Genomic DNA, 20,991 nt, shown 5'->3' with positions numbered 1-20,991 from the left:
AATTTGCCTGAGAAAAGATTAAGAAGTAGGCTGCAACCATACTCCAATAAAAATTAATTTTAAAAAAAAAAAGGAAGAAGAAGTAGGCCATCAGAACACTCTATAATTTCTTCCTTCTTAATTCCAGGCTATGACTACTTATCCTCTGGCACCAGCTAATAGGCAGAGGAGAAACAACTTTCATTGATCAGTGTTAGAATGACTAACTTTATATACTAGTCACAGCAAGTGAGACACCCCAGGCTGCATCCTCCAGTTAAACCAGCACATTCTGAATTGTCTTTCTCTGCTGATAATCAGTATTACTACCTCAGTAGTGCAAACACCTACTAGTCACTAGGAATTCAACTGGGAGCAATGAACATGAAGGAGTTCTTCAACTACAGATCTGAGAAGGGGAGCTCACTGTCACCCATGGGAATAAAGAACAGTGTCCATGGTACCCCATTCATCCCACCTGTGGCAAACAGCTAATCTAGATAGAGCCCCCCTTGTTCAAGAGCATATGGAAAATAAAAGACCGTTAAAAATATTGCAAATGGGGGAAAGAGAACATCATCTCTTGGAGAACAAACATACTTCTGAAAAACATTAATATTATGTCAGGAAAGTGGCATACTTAAATAGAACAGAAACATGACTTCAACAAAACAGCAACAGAAAGCTACAAGGGAGAGAAAGGAAGAGGATAAAAAGACAACAAATGAGAGCCTTTTAAATAAGGATGAAAGAAAAAATGGTGACTTCCAAGCAGAATAAAAATGCATAGTATTAGACACATTACCTATGGTATGCGGTATTCCTGCCAAAATATTTAAACATGAACTTAAGCATGAGGAAACGATGAGACAAATCCTAAATGTAAAATATTACACAAAACAATGGTCAGGATTCTTTAAAAAGTCAGTCAGAGACAAAAAAAAAAAAAAGGCAGAAGAACTGTTATAGCTGAAAGGAAACTAGAAACACGACAGTTAAAAGCAACATATGATCCCTAACTGGACTCAGACTCAAAAGCCAACAGCTGCAAAGGACATTATTGGAACTAGGAAATTTTAAATATGAATTTTGTTAGATAACATTATTGTATGAATGTAAAATCTCTTTATGGTGATAAAAGAATTGTAGTTATATAGAAGAATATACTTGTTCTTAGGAGATACATGCTAAAATACTAAGAGATAAAACATCATGATGACCATAACTTGATATTGAATTGTGCAGCCAAAAAAAGTAAAATAAATCTGTGTAAATAAAACTGAGAAGGGAGAGTGAGTGTGAATGTGGAAGGGGGAAGGGAGGGATTACCTATCCCCTCATATTTTAGGAAAATACATATAAGCAGTTTCCTATTCTCATTACTTATGAGTAATACTTAATTTTCTTAAATTCAATATAGACACCTCCCTTGTCTATCCAAAAAATCAGTAACCACTAACAACTTCTTTTTATACTAAAAATCATACCACTTCTTTAATAGTTTTTTACTATAGTCCTCTTTCTCATGAGGCCAGTATGACCTTGATACCAAAATCTAACAAGAACATTACAAAAAAGAAAAATTATAGCCAAAATATCCTATGACTACAGATGCAAACAAAAAAATAAAATATTAGTTAACTGAATCCAGCAATATGTATAAAAAGGATATCGTGACCAAATGGGTTTATCACGGCAATGCGAAGTTCAACATTTGAAAATAAATGTAATTCACTATATTAACAAAGGGAGAAATCATACGATCATCTCAATAGATGTAGAAAAAGCATTTGATAAAACTGAACAGCCATTCATGACTACAGCAGCTGGCAACCTGAAACACCAATCCATGAAGACCAAAAAGAACTCCAACAAAAGTCAGCTCTAACTAAATAACCTGAAAAGGGGCAGCCTAACAAGTCAGAAAACTTTCAGAAAATAAGCACCAAACAACACAGCCAAACACCACAGAGAAACCTGTGTGGTCTCACCCCACTCAAGTCAGCAAAGGACGAGCAGGGAGGGAACTTAGATTTCTACCCTTGCCAGGCTGGTATCCCATCCACCCACCCCCTGCCAGGTTGGTGTTAGAGGAAGCCAAGTAGGGTAGGGAGCCCAGGCTTTCATTATCCCCACTGCACAGTAATGAAGACTCTCTCGATATGGTTTCAGTGGAGGCTGTGGAGAGCCTGCCACTCTCATGTGGCAGTAAATGAGGCCATGGAGGGAACAGCAACAAGGCACCACTGCACCCAGCCAGGGAGATATCGGTGGAGGTCTCCTGGGAACCAGAACTCCCATCCCAACCCTGCAGTAAAGGGGAATTCTGCATCCTGGGTGTGAAGGAAGGCTTAACAGGGAAACTAGTCATATACCCCAACCTGGCAATACGAAGGCAGAGTGCCCCTTTCCCTTCCAGAGCAGTGTCACAGGAAGCCAGCTAAAGGACAGTGGGAAAATACCTTCAAAGCTCTGCAGGAAATTTTTCCAACCTAGAACTCGATGACCATATAAACTATTGATCAAGTGTGAGAAAGGAGACATTTTTCAGACATGAAAAGACTTGCAAGAACTCAAATGCACCCTTTAGGAAAGTCCACTGATTTGACTGTCTCCTACAAGAACTTAAATCTGTCCTCCAGCAAACAAATTAAAATAACACAGGGGCTAGGAAATAATGAAATGGGAGAGTGGCGAAGGGACATTCCAGAATTACAAGAATATAGCTGACTTTATACAGATCAGAACAGGAAGTTAGGAAGAAATCACCAGGAAAAAGGAAAAAAAGAAAAGCCCCAATAAAACTGCAAGTATGATTGCAAGTTTGGAAAAAATTAAGGATATGGTGAAGCAAATAATGCAAGGGAGAAAAAAGGGATTTAAAAACTAGGGGACGGAGGAGGGAGAGAATATGATTTTTAAAAATCCAAATTTAGATATGACTCTTTTCCAGTCTCAAGCACTTTCTGCGCTACAAACAGCAGTGCACGTATGGCCAAGTCCAAGAACCACACCACATATAACTAGTTCCAAAATGGCATCAATAAACCCTAATCATAAAGACATCTTTTAAGGAGGAGGAACCTAAGTTCCTAAGGATCTTGAACTTTTTCAAGAAACACAAGAATGTTCTAAAGAAGATGCACACCAATAAAACTAAGACCATCAAGGCCTCTGTCAAGCTCAAGGTCCTGAAAGCTTGGGAGACATGCTTCTAATGACACTCCTCTGCTGATCTAAGGCTTCCACCAAGGCCAAAGTCGAAGGCAGAGCTCAGACACCAAAAAGGAAGAAATGTTATTCTAGCACCCTACATGACCTATATTAAACAATATTTAACTATTCATAATAACACAATATTCAGAGTTAACCTAAGGATAAATAAAGGAAAACTTGGTTCTGGTAATGGATCAGAATGAAAATGACCACATAAAAGTAAAAGAAGGGCTTCCCTGGTGGCACAGTGGTTGAGAGTCTGCCTGCCGATGAAGGGGACACAGGTTCGTGCCCCGGTCCGGGAAGATCCCACATGCCACGGAGCGGCTGGGCCCGTGAGCCATGGCCTCTGAGCCTGCGCGTCCGGAGCCTGTGCTCCGCAACGGGAAAGGCCACAACAGTGAGAGGCCCGCATACCGCACAAAAAAAAAAAAAAAAAAAAGTAAAAGTATAAGCTAAGAGAAAGTAGAAGAGCTATCCTTCCCTTAGAAAGTGGGGCATCAAAGACACTATTGAAAGTTAATGAGGGGCTTCCCTGGTGGCGCAGTAGTCAAGAATCTGCCTGCCAAAGCGGAGGACAAGGGTCTGAGGCCTGGTCCAGGAAGATCCCACATGCTGCGGAGCAATTAAGCCCGTGGGCCACAACAACTGAGCCTGTGCTCTAGAGCCCGTGAGCCACAACTACTGAGCCCATGTGCCACAACTACTGAGCCTGCACTCTAGAGCCCATGTTCCACAAGAGAAGCCACCGCAATGAGAAGCCCGCGCACCGCAACAAAGAGTGGCCCTGGCTCTCCGCAACTAGAGAAAGCCCACACGCAGCAACGAAGACCCAATGCAGCCAAAAATAAATAAATAAAATAAAACTTTAAAACAAGAAAATTAATGAAATAGAGGATTAAGTATATTACATTAAAATTTAACCATTATAAAAATTAGAAATAATATAAATATATAAAACAGTGGAGAGGGCAGACAGCAGAAGCAAGAACTACATTCCTGCAGCCTGTGTAACAAAAACCACATTGACAGAAAGATAGACAAGATGAAAAGGCAGAGGGCTATGTACACCAGAAAAACAACTAAATGAAGTGGAGATAGGCAACCTTCCAAAAAAAAGAATTCAGAATAATGATAGTGAAGATGATCCAGGGCCTCAGAAAAAGAATGGAGGCAAAGATCGAGAAGATGCAAGAAATGCTGAACAAAGACCTAGAAGAATTAAAAAACAAACAAACAGAGATGAACAATAACTGAAATGAAAAACACACTACAAGGAATCAATAGCAGAATAAATGAGGCAGAAGAACGGATAAGTAACCTGGAAGACAGAATGGTGGAATTCACTGCTGCAAGACAGAATAAAGAAAAAAAATGAAAAGAAATGAAGACAGCCTAAGAGACCTCTGGGACAACATTAAATGCAACAACGTTCACATTATAGTGGTCCCAGAAGGAGAAGAGAGAGAGAAAGGACCAGAGAAAATACTTGAAGAGATTATAGTCAAAAACGTACCTAACATGGGATAGGAAATAGCCACCCAAGTCCAGGAAGCGCAGAGAGTCCCATACAGGATAAACCCAAGGAGAAACACACCGAGACACATAATAATCAAATTGGCAAAAATTAAAGACAAAGAAAAATTATTGAAAGCAGCAAGGGGAAAACGACAAATAACATACAAGGGAACTCCCATAAGGTTAACAGCTGATTTCTCAGCAGAACCTCTACAAGCCAGAACGGAGTGGCATGATATACTTAAAGTGATGCAAGGGAAGAACATACAACCAAGATTACTCTACCCAGCAAGGATCTCATTCAGATTTGATGGAAAAATCAAAAGCTTTACAGACAAGCAAAAGCTCAGAGAATTCAGCACCACCAAACCAGCTCTACAACAAATGCTAAAGGAACTTCTCTGAGTGGGAAACACAAGAGAAGAAAAGGACCTACAAAAACAAACCCAAAACAATTAAGAAAATGGTCACAGGAACATACATATTGATAATTACCTTAAACATGAATGGATTAAATGCTCCAACCAAAAGACACAAGCTTGCTAAATGGATACAAAAACAAGACCCATCTATATGCTGTCTGCAGGAGACCCACTTCAGACCTAGGGACACATACAGACTGAAAGTGAGGGGATGGAAAAAGGTATTCCATGCAAATGGAAATCAAAAGAAAGCTGGAGTAGCAATACTCGTATCAGATAAAACAAACTTTAAAATAAAGAATGTTACAAGAGACAAGGAAGGACACTACATAATGATCAAGGGATCAATCCAAGAAGAAGATATAACAATTATAAATATATATGCACCCAACATAGGAGCACCTCAATACATAAGGCAACTGCTAACAGCTATAAAAGAGGAACTCGACAATAACACAGTAATAGTGGGGGACTTTAACACCTCACTTACACCAATGGACAGATCATCCAAAATGAAAATAAATAAGGAAACAGAAGCTTTAAATGACACAACAGACCAGATAGATTTAATTGATATTTATAGGACATTCCATCCAGAAACAGCAGATTACACTTTCTTCTCAAGTGTGCATGGAACATTCTCCAGAATAGATCACATCTTCAGTCACAAATCAAGCCACAGTAAATTTAAGAAAACTGGAATCGTATCAAGCATCTTTTCTGACCACAACGCTATGATATTAGAAATGAATTACAGGGAGAAAAATGTAAAAAACACAAACACATGGAGGCTAAACAATACGTTACTAAATAACCAAGAGATCACTGAAGAAATCAAAGAGGAAATCAAAAAATACCTAAAGACAAATGACAATGAAAACACGACGATCTAAAACCTATGGGATGTGGCAAAAGCAGTTCTAAGAGGGAAGTTTATAGCTATACAAACCTACCTCAAGAAACAAGAAAAATCTCAAATAAACAATCTAAACTTACACCTAAATGAACTAGAGAAAGAAGAACAAACAAAACCCAAAGTTAGCAGAAGGAAAGAAATCATAAAGATCAGAACAGAAATAAATCAAATAGAAACAAAGAAAACAATAGCAAAGATCAATAAAACTAAAAGCTGGTTCTTTGAGAAGATAAACAAAATTGATAAACCATTACAAGCAACTCTATGCCAATAAAATGGACAACCTGGAAGAAATGGACAAATTCTTAGAAAAGTGTAACCTTCCAAGACTGAACCAGGAAGAAATAAAAAATATGAACACACCAATCACAAACAATTAAATTGAAACTGTGATTAAAAATCTTCCAAAAAACAAAAGTCCAGGACCAGATGGCTTCACAGTTGAATTCTATCAAACATTTAGAGAAGAGCTAACACCCATCCTTCTCAAACTCTTGCAAAACATTGCAGAGGAAGGAACACTCCCAAACTCATTCTATGAGGCCACCATCACCCTAACACCAAAACCAGACAAAGATACTACAAAAAAAGAAAATTACAGACCAATATCACTATGAATCTAGACGCAAAAATCCTCAACAAAATATTAGCAAACAGAATCCAACAATACATTCAAAGGATCAAACACCATGATCAAGTGGGATTTATCCCAGAGATGCAAGGATTCTTCAATATACGTAAATCAATCAATATGATACACCATATTAACAAATTGAAGACTAAAAACCATATGACCACCTCAATAGATGCAGAAAAAGCTTTTGACAAAATTCAACACCCATTTATGATAAAAACTCTGCAGAAAGTGGGCATAGAGGGAACCTACCTTAACATTATAAAGGCAGTGTATGACAAACCCACAGCAAACGTCATTCTCAATGGTGAAAAACTGAAAGCATTTCCTCTAAGATCAGGAACACAACAAGGATGTCCTTTCTCACCACTATTATTCAACATAGTTTTGGAAGTCCTAGCCATGGCAATCAGAGAAGAAAAACAAATAAAAGGAATACAAATTGGAAAAGAAGAAGTAAAACTGTCACTGTTTGCAGATGACATGATACTATACATAGAGAATCCTAAAGATGCTACCAGAAAACTACTAGAGCTAATCAATGAATTTAGTAAAGTTTCAGGATACAAAATTAATGCACAGAAATCTCTTGCATTCCTATACACTAATGATGAAAAATCTGAAAGAGAAATTAATGAAACACTCCCATTTACCATTGCAACAAAAAGAATAAAATATCTAGGAATGAACCTACCTAGGCAGACAAAAGACCTGTATGCAGAAAACTATAAGACACTGATGAAAGAAATTAAAGATGATATCAACAGATGGAGAGATATACCATGTTCTTGGATTGGAAGAATCAATGTTGTGAAAATGACTATACTACCCAAAGCAATCTACAGATTCAATGCAATCCCTATCAAATTACCAATGGCATTTTTTACGGAACTAGAACAAAAAATCTTAAAATTTGTATGGAGACACAAAAGACCCCGAATAGCCAAAGCAGTCTTGAGGGAAAAAAACAGAGCTGGAGGAATCAGACTCCCTGACTTCAGACTATACTACAAAGCTAGAGTAATCAAGACAGTATGGTACTGGCACAGAAACAGCAATATAGATCAATGGAACAAGATACAAAGCCCAGAGATAAACCAACGCACCTATGGTCAACTAATCTATGACAAAGGAGGCAAGGATATACAATGGAGAAAAGACAGTCTCTTCAATAACTGGTGCTGGGAAAACTGGACAGCTACATGTAAAAGAATGAAATTAGAACACTCCCTAACACCATACACAAAAATAAACTCAAAATGGATTAGAGGGCTTCCCTGGGGGCGCAGTGGTTGAGAGTCCACCTGCCGAGGCAGGGGACACGGGTTCATGCCCCGGTCCGGGAAGATCCCACATGTGGCGGAGCAGCTGGGCCCGTGAGCCATGGCCCTGAGCCTGCGCGTCCGGAGCCTGTGCTCCGCAACGGGAGAGGCCACAACAGTGAGAGGCCCGCGTACCGCAAAAAAAAGAAAAGAAAAAAAAAAATGGATGTAAGACCGGACACTATAAAACTCTTAGAGGAAAACATAGGAAGAACACTCTGACATAAATCACAGCAAGATCTTTTTTGATCCACCTCTTAGAGTAATGGAAATAAAGACAAAAATAAACAAATGGGACCTAATGAAACTTCAAAGCTTTTGCACAGCAGAGGAGACCATAAACAAGACGAAAAGACAACCCTCAGAATGGGAGAAAATATTTGCAAATGAATCAACGGACAAAGGATTAATCTCCAAAATATATAAACAGCTCATGCAGATCAATACTATAAAAAAAAAAACCCAATCAAAAAATGGGCAGAAGGCCTAAACAGACATTTCTCCAAAGAAGATATACAGATGGCCAAGAAGCACATGAAAAGCTGCTCAACATTACTAATTATTACAGAAATGCAAATCAAAACTACAATGAGGTATCACTTCACACCAGTTAGGATGGGCATCATCAGAAAATCTACAAACAACAAATACTGGAGAGGGTGTGGAGAAAAGGGAACCCTCTTGCATTGTTGGTGGGAATGTAAATTGATATAGCCACTATGGAGAACAGTATGGAGGTTCCTTAAAAAAACTAAAATCAGAATTACCATATGACCCAGCAATTCCACTACTGGGCATATATCCAGAGAAAACCATAATTCAAAAAGACACATGCACCCCAATGTTCATTGCAGCACTATTTACAATAGCCAGGTCATGGAAGCAACCTAAATGCCCGTCGACAGACGAATGGGTAAAGAAGATGTGGTACATATATACAATGGAATATTACTCAGCCATAAAAAGGAACAAAATTGAGTCATTTGTAGAGAAGTGGATGGATCTAGAGACCGTCATATAGTGAAGTAAGTCAGAAAGAGAAAAACAAATATTGTATATTAGCGCATATATGTGGAACCTAGAAAAATGGTACAGATGAACTGGTTTGCAGGGCAGAAATAGAGACACAGATGTAAAGAACAAGTGTATGGACACCAAGGGGGGAAAGTGGCGGGGTGGTGGTGGTGGTGGTGGTGTGATGAATTAGGAGATTGGGATTGACATGTATACACTAATATGTATAAAATGGATAACTAATAAGAACCTGCTGTATAAAAAAATAAATAAAATAAAATTCAAAAAGAAAACAGTGGAAGAGGAAAGAGAGGAGTATTATAAAGGTACTCATCATCTTTTGTTTCAGGGTATCAACAAATACTGTCTAAAGTTAATTAAATTAAGAGACAGAGATGTATCTAAGGGTTATGGGTTAACCACCAGAAGAATTGAAAATAAAATCAGTTAGTAGAGGCTGTTCCTGAAGGAGTGTGGGGTAGGGTAGAGAATTACTGCTCTTCATCATGAGCTCTTACAACTATTTGATTTGTTAACACGTGCATTTATAGCTTTGACTAAAATAATTTTTAACGTTTGACAAACATATTCTGTTGGTGAAGCTGTAAGGCAACAAGGCACTATCATATATGGGAATATGAACTGGCTCAACCTGTGTGGAGGAGAATCTGACACTTTTCACTAAAGTAAAATTTTACTTTACTATGTTACAATTTTACTAAAGTGAAATTACATATAAATTTACTCTATGACCCAGCAATCCCACTTCTAAAAATCTATCCCAATGGTATAATGGTATAAATACAAAAAAGGCACATACACAAGACTATTCATTATAGCATCATATAACACTGGAAGCAACCTAAATGACCATCAGCATGAGACTGGTTGAATAACCCATGGACCATCCATCCAATGGAGTACTATGCTATCGCTACAGAGAATAAGGATGACCTATATGTACTACTACAAGTGATCTCTTTAGAGGGTATAAAATGAGAAAAGGACAGAAAAGTGCACACAGAATGCTATCATTTCTCTGAAAGGTTGGTGAGGGGAAGTGTGAATATACTTACATGTTTACCTTTTTTCTAATGAAATTAAAAATGAAAAAAAATTTTTTAAACTAGCTATCTACAGAAGAGGGAAGGAACAGGGTGGTGTGGGAAGGATAGAAGTTAGAATTTTCTGAATATACCTTTTTTTGTAGATTTGGCTTTGAAACCATAGAAGTTTTTTATATAATTATAAAACAAAATTATTTTTAAAAAGCAATCCCAAAAGACTGAAAGAGGAAAAAAAAAAAAAACACTATGAATTGAGTTGGTGACACAACCACAGAGAAACTATTTCTAGTGGTTTTAAAACAGTAACTACTATATATTCCTAATGTGATATACTCTAAGGACAAAAAGAATCGCCAAATTGAAAAAAAAACCCAAAAACCTGTTTTCAGTACATATTATTGGTGGTAATGTTGGTATTGCTGTTGCGTTTTTGGATATTGTGGGATAAAGCAGAAAGAGTACTTCTCTTGGTGTCACTGGAAATCAGGACTTTCGACATGAGTGGTAAGAGATTCAGATGTAAGCATAATGAGGTTAAATTAAAATGCTATGGTCTTGAATTGTAAATACCAATGTGAACATGTGATGTAGTTACCTTAAAAACACACACACACACACACATTCTCTCTCTCTCTCTCTCTCTCTCTCTCTCTCTCTCTCTCTCTCTCTCTCGCTTCCTAGTTCTGACCCCTGGAGAAGCCTAGAAATAACCTAGTAGCAAAAAAAAAAAAAAAAAAGTTCTAAAACCCAGACTCTAATCTCTAACACCATTTCCCACCAAAAGGAAGCAAGACTCCTTAGAGGAACAGCAGAAAACAGGTCTGGAGCAGGAAACATGCAAGATGAGTCTGCAACATCTCATCATACCAAAAGGCAAGGGAGCTACTAAAAACTACTGAGATTCTGTCAAAAGGACTCTAGAAATTAACTTAAAGAAGCTTCCGCTAGACAAAGATAGGGCAAAGTAACATCAATGAGGATAACTACAGTAGAGTGAAATATAGCAAACAAGTTTAAATCTATGCATTTCAAGTGATAGAAAAGAATCAGTCACCTTGGGAAAATGCTAGGAAACTAACTCAGTCTGAAAAATGAATAAACTGAATCAAATATTTATTCTGCCTTTCCTATATGAACTGCACCTTGGGGTAACCAAATAATTGATATGCAGAAGTTTTTCTTTATAGAAGTATTCTAGCTAATATCAAGAAGAAATGATGGAAATAAAATATCACCATTTTATAGCCCCTAATAAATTAATGGATCAAAAAGAGATAACCAGACATACTTTACTTCAAAATAATCTAGCACTAGGAGGCAGAGGAGAGTTATGGTCAGTTATCTATAAATGGAACTAAGAAAGCCATAAATTAGTAAGTGCTGAAACTGAGTGGTGGGCATTTGGGGGCTCATTATACTATTCTCTCTACTATTATAATGTTTAAATGTTTCCAAAATAAAAAATTTAAATAATTTTAGCACTCAGAAAAAAAGGAATGAAGTTATATTAAAAAGACAAGATGTGAACACTGATACCAGCTAAACAGATAAATATAAATGGGGTAAATCTTTTCTAAAACTGAATAAAATTTTTAGTTATTGGTGAAAGAGGAGGCATAAAATATTCTTAAATGCTATTATCATTTTAATTATTTACATGCTCATCTTATCTCTCTTAGTAGACTTTAAGCTTCTTTTCTCCCAACCAGTAAGAGGAATAGTGCTTTGCACATACCAGGATCACAAACCTTCCAATAAATTCAGTAAAATATACAACACATGATCCTAACATACTCACAGAGGAAAAGCAAATACTTTGTCTTTTAAAAAAAAAACAACAACAACTATAAAAAGGAACACTTGCTTTCTTTTGACGTTTTTTTTTTAACTCTAGGTTCTTCAGACAAGAGTGTCCCATCCACTCCAAACAATATTAATGACAGCTGCCATTTACTAAACGGTCATTTTTCTGCTGAGGGCTAGACATAAGGTTGCTTTTAATCCTCACAACAACACTAGAGGTGAATTTATTCGCTTCCTTTGATAAATTAAAAAACTGAGGCTCAGAAACTTAGAACTCAGATGGGGATCGTGCGAGTTTGTGGGGACTCAAACCCTAGCGTCCCCGAGGCCCACATCCCCCTCGCTCCTACCACGCCCTGGAGTACAAGAACTGTTTGCTTGAAGTGAAACAGCATCTTTTCTCTAGATTGGTTTCCTTCCTCCTATTTATTCATACAGTCTAGGCGAGATCAATGCAACATCCCTGAAACCTTTCCTGTGACTAAAGTGAGTTCAGAAGTTTATTTTTTCTCTTCCTAAATCTAACATGGACAAATTTGCCCTCAGCAACTTGGCCCAGCCCACTTGAAATCTTACTCATCTAACCAAGCACACACACTCACTACCGCGCCCTTAAAGATTTCTTCCTGTCTCACCACAGACTAAAATGCCTTCTCCCAATTGTAACTTTTCACTTTTCCTCAGAAAAGCAAACACATTATATAACCAGTCCTCACCTTCCAAACACTCATTTATAATATAACTTTGCTAACCTTGGCAAGTCATCTTTGATTCTTCTCTCACCTCTTACATATAATTTGTCACCAGGTCTTGTCAATTCTCCCTAAAATCTCTCTCAAAGTCGTCCTTTTTCTTTTGAAAACTAAAACCTCACTTTGGACCTTGATCTTCTGCAGTATAAACTATAACACTTCCATAAACCAGTGGTCTCCAATATTTTTCCATGCATTCCTCCCTATCAGTAAAAAAATTTGAGCATACATTTGATATATGTATTTTTATTCATAAATTATAAGAATGTCTTACTACACTCATCTATAGTATATTATTAGAAAACACAAAAACAAATTTTGAAGATTGATATAGAAACAAATATAGGTTCTAATATATTTTTTTCACACCCCCATGGATCATGCTGCACAACCCAGAGATATCACTATTCTAAACTACTGCTGCCAGAGTAATCTTCCAAAAACCCAAGTCTGATCATACTACATTCCCAACTCAATCCTTCAATGGCATGAGGTCCCAGTAACACAAACCTGCTTTTTCAACTTCATCACCTATAATCTTTTTCCACATATTCTGTATTTCAGCTATACCTGTAAATCTCCCTCTTTTACACACACAGTTCCTTTCATCTGGAATGTCCTTATGCCTGAAATACATAACAGTATCTCTAAGAGAAAAATACATTTTTTTTGTTTGTTTTGTTTTGGTTTTGGCTGCACCATGCCGCATGTGGGGTCTTAGTTCCCCAACCAGGGATCGAAACTGTGCCCCCTGCGTTAGAAGCATGGAGTCTTAACCACTGGACCGCCAAGGAAATCCCAAAAATGCATTCTAACTGCCATAACCAAATTACAAATAAACTTTTGGGATGTAACCTACCTTTTCTATAAGAACTCATATATTTTGAACATATATTTTGTTACTGCCTTTATTTGGCTCCTTTTCAAGTCCATACTTAGAAATACTTAGCAAGAATGGGTATGGATTTCAATTAAAGTAGAGGAGACCAACTTTGCTTTGTTTCCTTTGGTTTACTTCCTTGTTTATCTTTCCATTTTAGAAAATCCTTTTAAGCAAAAAGGATGTTTCAAATCCAGAGATTAGTTCCCCCTAGGGCCAGGTAAAAGGCTGAACCTTTTGCAACCCACAAGAATTCCAGCCAGGAACCTACACACAGATTTAACAGCCTGAATAAAAACATGTTTTCCTACAGCAACACTCCAGGTTTTTCTCTTCCCTGTTTCAACCTTCCTATCTGCTGTGCAAACCCCTCCAAGTTGACTGCAATGACTCAGATTAGAACGACGGAGTTGCAGCAAAACATTTTCCAGAAAAGTCATGAAAACTCAAGGGACTGCCTCTGGGTACTAATAATGGGGAGCTCAGTCTCCAGCAAGACTTCTGTTCCACCACCCCAAGTCTTTGTACTCTCTTCTATGGAGACTGGGAGGGGAGCGCCGTGGTGGAAAGAGGAAAAAGAGGCAGGGGAGGGCCCTGGAGAGGAAGTCACATTTCAACTCCCTAGTCTTATCCCACAGAAGGAAGATATGTCAGTTGTGCTACACAACAGGCCTCAAGAAGAAGCCGGCCTGTGGTGCATTTTGGTAATGGACTCTTTTAACGGGCTATCCAAAAACAGCCTGGGGCAGAGCGATCTCAAAAAGCCAAGGCTGCTTCTCTGCATCAGAAAACAATGATGGGCTTATCCCCATTTCCAAATCATAAAACCGCTGTTCTTCCTCCAGAAATCCCTCCTCCCTTCTCCGAATCTCACTTTTCTTTCAGTTCCAGTTTCACCCTCTTCTGAGAGCCTATCTCTGTCTACTCTGATCTTTCGGTTTCTACACGACTCATGTGGGCCAAATCATAACCACAATGAGATATCACTTTACACAGAGTGGTGCAATTGCTTTGGAAAACAGTTTAACAGTTCCTTAAAAAGGGTTACCATATGATCTAGCAATTCCACTCCTAGGTATATACCCAAGAGAAATGAAAACATATGTCCAAACAAAATGTTCACATCAACATTATTCCTAACAGTGAAAAAGTGGAAACAACCCAAATACCTAACAACTGATGAATGGATGAATAAAATGTGGTTTAACCATACAATGAAATATTATTCAATGATAAAAAGTAATGAAATGCTCATATATGCTATATCATGAATAAACTTGGGTACCATTATGTTTAGGGAAAGACAAAGGATTATATTTTATATGATTCCATTTATATGAAATGCCCAGAATTGACAAATCTATAGCAACAATAAGTAGGTTAGTGCTTGCCTAGGGCTGAGAGGGTTTGGGGGGAATGGGGAGTGACCACTAATGGGTAGGGGGTTTCTTTCTGGAGTGATGAAAATGTTCTGGATTTGGATGGTGGTATTTGGAGTATACTGAAAACCATTTAATATATATAAAACCATTATATACTGTAAGAGAATAAGTGTTATACTACAGTTTATTTAATAAAGTTGCTTGCAGATTACCACAGCCTACGAGGCCCTGCTCAGGGCCCCAGTCTCTCTCTGACCTCACCCCAGCCTCCCTGCCATCAGTCACCACCCAAACCCACTATCAGTTCCTGGAATCCATCTAGGGTTTTCTTGCCTCGAGGCCTCGGTATGTGCTCCACTCTGCCTGGAGTGAAGTCTTGTGCGTTTCTTTACATGGCTAATGACTTCTCATCCTTTAAGTCTCAGCTCAAATGTCATCTCCACAGTAAGCCCTCCCTCACTACTCTCATCTAAAATAGGACAGCCACTCCCACCATCCTCTCTCAGCATCTTGTGTTTATAGCACATCCACGTAGCTTTACGTGAACTGATTTTTTTTTCACGTGAACTGATTTTTTTTAATCTGTCAGGTCCACCAGATTGTAAACTCCATGAAAATAGGAATAAATGTTATTCCCATTAACTCCCAATGTCTAACAATTCCTGGCATTTTAGTGTGTATTAGGTGGTAATTAACATTTTTAGTTCCCTAATGTGTCCTGTCTTCACACATACTGCACCTTCTATTGAGACTACTACCACTACTGCCACCACCACTGTCACCACCATGATCACCACAGCCATCACCATGGCTTCTACTCCCTCTGCCACCATTCTTACCCCTTTCACACCCTTACTCATCTCTCCTGTCTCAACTGAAACATCATCTTGATGAAGCATTCTTTCTTTGGAAGCCCTCCTTAGGAGACAGTCTCTCGTTCACTTATTCACCTATTCATCACGGGCTCCATCTCCACTATAGCAATGATCTCACTGTCCGACACTCAGGTTTCCTGGTGGGGAGGGGACTTGGAGGGAGTTGGTTTTGTTTTACACTCCTGTCTCACTACTACTTTGGAGAGCCTGAAAGCAAAATCTTTTCATTTTTGTGTTCCTAGTACTTAGCATACTACCGGGCACATAACATAGTACTGAAGACAGGTATACAGGCAGAATAAATGCAGAATAAACACCACCACAAAGTCAAATCAGCTGCCCTGTCCTGTCTGTATGCCTTCATATCTTTGAGTATGCTTCTCTCCAAGTCCATAAATGTCAGGTTTCTTCAAACTCACTTAGAATACTTCCTTCAATTACTTACAATCCACTTCCTGCCCTTGGTGCCTGGAAACAATTTCTAGGATGTCACCACAAGCAATATTAAACTGCCACAGTTTCCTGCTGTGTGTCTACATTATCAGTTAAATTGCTTCATATTAACCACATTCCAGTCCACTGGGATCACTCAAACACTAAATAAGATTTAAACATACCTGTTGAAGACTGGCAGTTACCATTGCTCCTTTTATCTCTCTAGATAAATAAACGTCTGTTCAGGTTTAAGGTTTAGGAGCTTTCCAGAGTGCTACCTGCATACTGGTGACCTTATCTTTCCTTTGTCAAGTAGATGTTTGGTCTGAGGCAAAACAAGTTCCCTTTATTAAAATGAACATGAACAAAATACTCTTCAGAAAAAATAAGGAACTGCTGCCTAGACCTGGGCAATTTGGCTTAAAAACTTAACACTTAAACAGTCTTCCTCCTCAAGAGTTCAAATAGCAAACTGTTATCTTTTAGCTCTATGTACATTCAACCCAGAGCCTTTAGTTAGGAACTTAATTCATTTTTCTTTCATTCATTTTTTTCTTTCTTAAAAGCATTCCATAAACTCTTCCTAAACAACATTATGTGTCAGGTACTGGGTTTGACACAGGGAACTCAAAAGACAAATAAGACAGTCCCTGCTCTCAAGAAGTTTATGTCGGGCTTAGTATAGGAGACACACAAGGAACTGGATTTAGTGCTACAACAGTGATAAACACAGGGAGCCACAGAAACGGATGAAGGACACCTGGCCTAGGTGGGGGGAGAGGGTGCACATATGAAGGACACCTGGCCTACGCTGGGGGGGGGGCGGTCCACAGATGAAGGACACCTGGCCTAGGTGGTGGAAGAGGGGGCATGGATGAAGGACACCTGGCTTAGGCTGAGGAGGGCTGGGGGCAGGGCACTGTCATCAGGGTAGGATTCCTCAGGGTGGCATCTGATCTAAGGCCTATAAACCCCCATTCTCTCATTTGAAAAATGTAGCTAACAGTAGCTACATCATTGGACAGTTGTGAGGATTTGATAAAATGGTTCACATAAAGCACGACCACCAGGCCTGACACAGAGATTGTGTTCAACCAGCCTTAGCTTAAAAGGAAAGTCTGAACAAGCACTGAACCTCAACACCTGTGCCTAGCAACTCACCTGCTTGACTACTGATCACATGACACCAGCTTCACAATTACACAGAGAATTGTTTTTAATCAGTTTTTATGTTTTAATGAGAGAATGTTGAGTCCTGCTCTGCATGTTCAGTCTAATTCCTGGATCATCGAAACCTTTTTCTCCATTACCTGAAACTCACAGTTCTCTGACATTTCTGGTATAAAATATAGAAGTTTTCTTAGACTTTTGATAGAGAAGGTGTAAAAGAAACTAACAATTACCGACTTTTTAATATGGGCCCAGCAGTCATGTTGATACTGTGTTTATTGCACATAATGACCCTGCAACATATAGTCTTCCCCATTTTACCCTCAGAGCAACTGAGGCAGAAAGAGGTATTTTGTACAAAGTTTCCGAGTCAGCAGACAAAAGAACCGGAATAGGAATCCAAATCTGATTCCACATTGTTAGCCTGACTGGACCACACAATATCAGAGATGAGGAGAGAAAGCACAGGCGGCCAGAGCGCTCTCCTGCTCAGAGGGGCACCCCATGCTCTCCTCCCCCACCCCCAAGACTGTCCTACACAATAGAGCCTGCACACTTAGACTACACCTCAGCCGGGTGAACACCTTGAGCTCAGTCTGTTCTTTCCTGTCAGGATGGAACAGACGGTCAGTAGTAATCAAAGCCCTGTTTCCCCCCAAAATTAAGGCAGCGCCGAAGAAGATGGCTTCCTCACCACCTGTCCATCCTCATTCCTACCTGCAGGCAGAAGCTACATAGTCAACAGTCACCATAAATCACAACTACTTCTCATAATTTCTCTCTTCATACTCTTTCAGCCTCACCACAAGCTAACATAATTCCCATGTCTAAGTTTTTATCACCGAGCAGTCTAGTTTCAAGATCAAGAAGGCTATTCTTTATACTAATTTGCTTAATAGAATTTCATGCATTAGTGTAAGTTCTCTTGCCCAAGCGCTCAGATAAACAGATGGGCTCCACAAAACACTCTTAAGGTACGTATTTGTCAACCTGCAACGTGCAAGACAGAGACCTGATGCCTAGTCATCTGAACTTCCACTTGAATTTTCATGCTGATTCTGACACTGACTTGCCTCATATCTGGCAAGTTTCTGAACGTCTCTGTAACAAGAAAGGTAAGCATCCTCACAATATACTCTGCAACTCTATGGTGGCTTTTGTGAAGTGTTTCTAAGTGCTATTGAAATCCCAAGTTTCCAACTCTTACTTGGAAGCAGGAGCTAAACTTGGAGTGCCTCTTTAATCCCAATGCTTCACACACTACGTCTTTTTACCTCCCAAGCTTCTTAAGCTCTTATTTGGAGCATGCTTCTTTTCCCCCTCATTTCCACAAAAATCAAGAATTAACAGTGTACTCATCCAACTCTTCCATTTTCATTATCATAAGCAAACTTTTCTAGTCTCCCGGCTGCTGCAGCCTGTTAAAATACATTTTGTGAATGGAGGGCCTAAGCCGGTCAGGGGTCTACAAGGCTGGGCAAAGGAAACACTGCATGGACATCGACGGGACAAGAGATGCAATGCTTGAATAATTATTAGATTTCACCCATAAGGCCCTTCCCCTTTCAAACTTCCCTAGCATAATTCTCAAAATGCTGAAGTAAACACATGTCTCAGACTTTCTTGTAAGCGGGTTTAAAGTATCCTATGAAAGCTATTTTAAGGAAAAGCCTGTGCTGCTAACAGGGTTTTTAAGTGCCGTTAAACAATTCTATTACTCATAGAGAAAAAGTGAACATTTGTTAGTGATTAGAGATAAGGCATCTCATGTTCTGGAACTGAGGAAGGGAGAGGCCAAAAGAGGACCTGGCTGGGAGGGGAGATAGAGTTCAAACCAACACACCCAAATGGGACTGCATAAAAGTTGCACTTTCCAAAGTCAACTTCTAGGTCTAGAAAGAGGGCAACAATGTTTCAATGGGTTCCCAAGTCAGATGTATCAACATTTTCCCGGGAAAACTAACCCCTCACCAGGGACTCCAGATGAATGAATGAGTGAGGGAATTTGCCAGATTGAATTACAAAACCTTTCCAACGATTATCAAGATCAGGTGCTCGGTTACAGCACAGAGGTATCTTCCCTCACAGCCTTTGGCCCTCGCTGTGGGGAGACTTGCATAGATAGAAGGGGGAAACAGGAGCAGAGAGAAAAGGGCCTTCCTCCCCGGGCCATCCAGACCTTCAATCCTTGAGTGGCCCCTCCCTCTGAAAATCTCACGCGACTTTTATGGGGGCCCGCAGGCCTCAAGCAGCCAGGACCTGCCCGACTCTCAGGGGCACCCCAAACACCCATTTGGGGAGTTGCTTCTAGAGATTTCTCGCCCTCCCCCCAACAGTTGTGTGACCGTTTTCAGAGGCTCTCTGTAACCCCGGAGAGGGGGCCACCTTGTAATCTCAGATGTTCCCGCCCTCAGGTGAGGAGGGGACAACTGACCACCAGCGCCCTTCCACCCCGCGCGCACCCCGCCCCCGCGCCTCCCTGGATCGTCATGGCAACCGTCCCCCTCCCCGCGTGACGCCGGCACGCGGGGAGCCCCTTGGGCCCCGGCAACAAGTCCCCCGCGCGGCCCGAGGCCTGCAGCCCTTGCCCTGCAGCCCTTGCCCGGCCTCGCCGCCCCTCGCCCGGCCCGGCTCCGCCCGGCCCGGCCGCACTCACTTGATCCTGGAGCCCATGGTCCCCGGGCCTCCTCATGGACCCGCGGGCCCCGCTCGGCGCTGCGCTGCCCGCCCGCCCGCGGCCGACCGGCCTCCCTCCGGCGTTCTCCCCGCCCCTTCCTCCCTTCCCTCAGGCTGGGGCCCGCCCGCTCGAGGCTCGCTCCCCGCCGCCGCCGCCGCCTCCCGGGGTTAATGCACTCGCTTCAGCCCGGCGAACGCCATGGTCGCCGGCGCGCGTGCCCGGCGCGCGCCGCCCCCTCCGCCTCTCACACCGCCGCCCCCTCCCGCCCGCACCGCCGCCGCCCGTGGGGGCTGCCGGGAAGTGTAGTCCGCTCGCGGGAGGCAGTGCCGCGTGAGAGCGGTGGACTCCCGGAGCTCGGTGCGTGGTGCTTTCCGGGTGCAGGCCCCTAAAGACCTCCCCTCCCACTGTTCTCCTATAGAAACCAACACCTACAACCCCTCTGAAAAGATCTTCATCCCACAGAGATCCCCAAGCTCACCTGAAGAAACCTTTACCCATTCCTCTCCTGTGGAGTCCTCCCACCCAGTGGCTCTGGCGTAGAGATAATCTGTCTCCCATTCAGGCCTCCAGGAAGACACAACTTTTTCCTTTGAAAATCCCATACCTTTCAGTAAGTTCCTTAAGGGAGCCATAGCCCCTCTTCTCTGTCACACCAGCCACTTCCCCAACATGGTTCTTGATGGACCCCCTTAGGCCTTAAACCTCTTAGACCTTTAAGGAGACCTCACATCCCCCCAGGAAAGCCACCTGAGGGCTTCATAGGACCCATTTAGTGGCTCTGCTCTGCCCTACCCTTGAGAATCTCTGCCTCCCTTTGTTAGCCATTTGGGGGGCTCCAGTAGAGAAATCTCATGTCACCATAACAGTCCCTGATAGAGACTAAGTCAAGGCAAATGAAGGTACTTGAGAGCCAAGATCACCAACCTGCT

The 20,991-nt window shown here is 40.8% G+C and overlaps 1 protein-coding gene across 1 annotated transcript in view; it reads right to left on the bottom strand.

Annotated features, from left to right (window-relative positions):
• The window catches only part of DENND1A (DENN domain containing 1A), a gene marked incomplete at both ends in the record, with an annotated part of 539,637 nt that extends 519,560 nt beyond the window's left edge, over positions 1-20,077 (bottom strand). Inside the window, one exon of the mRNA XM_079705783.1 lies at positions 20,042-20,077. Within this exon, the coding sequence (XP_079561909.1) occupies positions 20,042-20,077 (36 nt within the window). The remainder of the gene's footprint in view (positions 1-20,041) is intronic.
• Positions 20,078-20,991: the final 914 nt, after the last annotated feature.

Source organism: Hyperoodon ampullatus (assembly GCF_949752795.1).
Source record: "Hyperoodon ampullatus genome assembly, chromosome: 6".
Taxonomy (NCBI): domain Eukaryota; kingdom Metazoa; phylum Chordata; class Mammalia; order Artiodactyla; family Ziphiidae; genus Hyperoodon; species Hyperoodon ampullatus.
The sequence above is the reverse complement of the archived record's forward strand: the minus strand, read 5'-3'. Positions and strand labels throughout refer to the sequence as shown.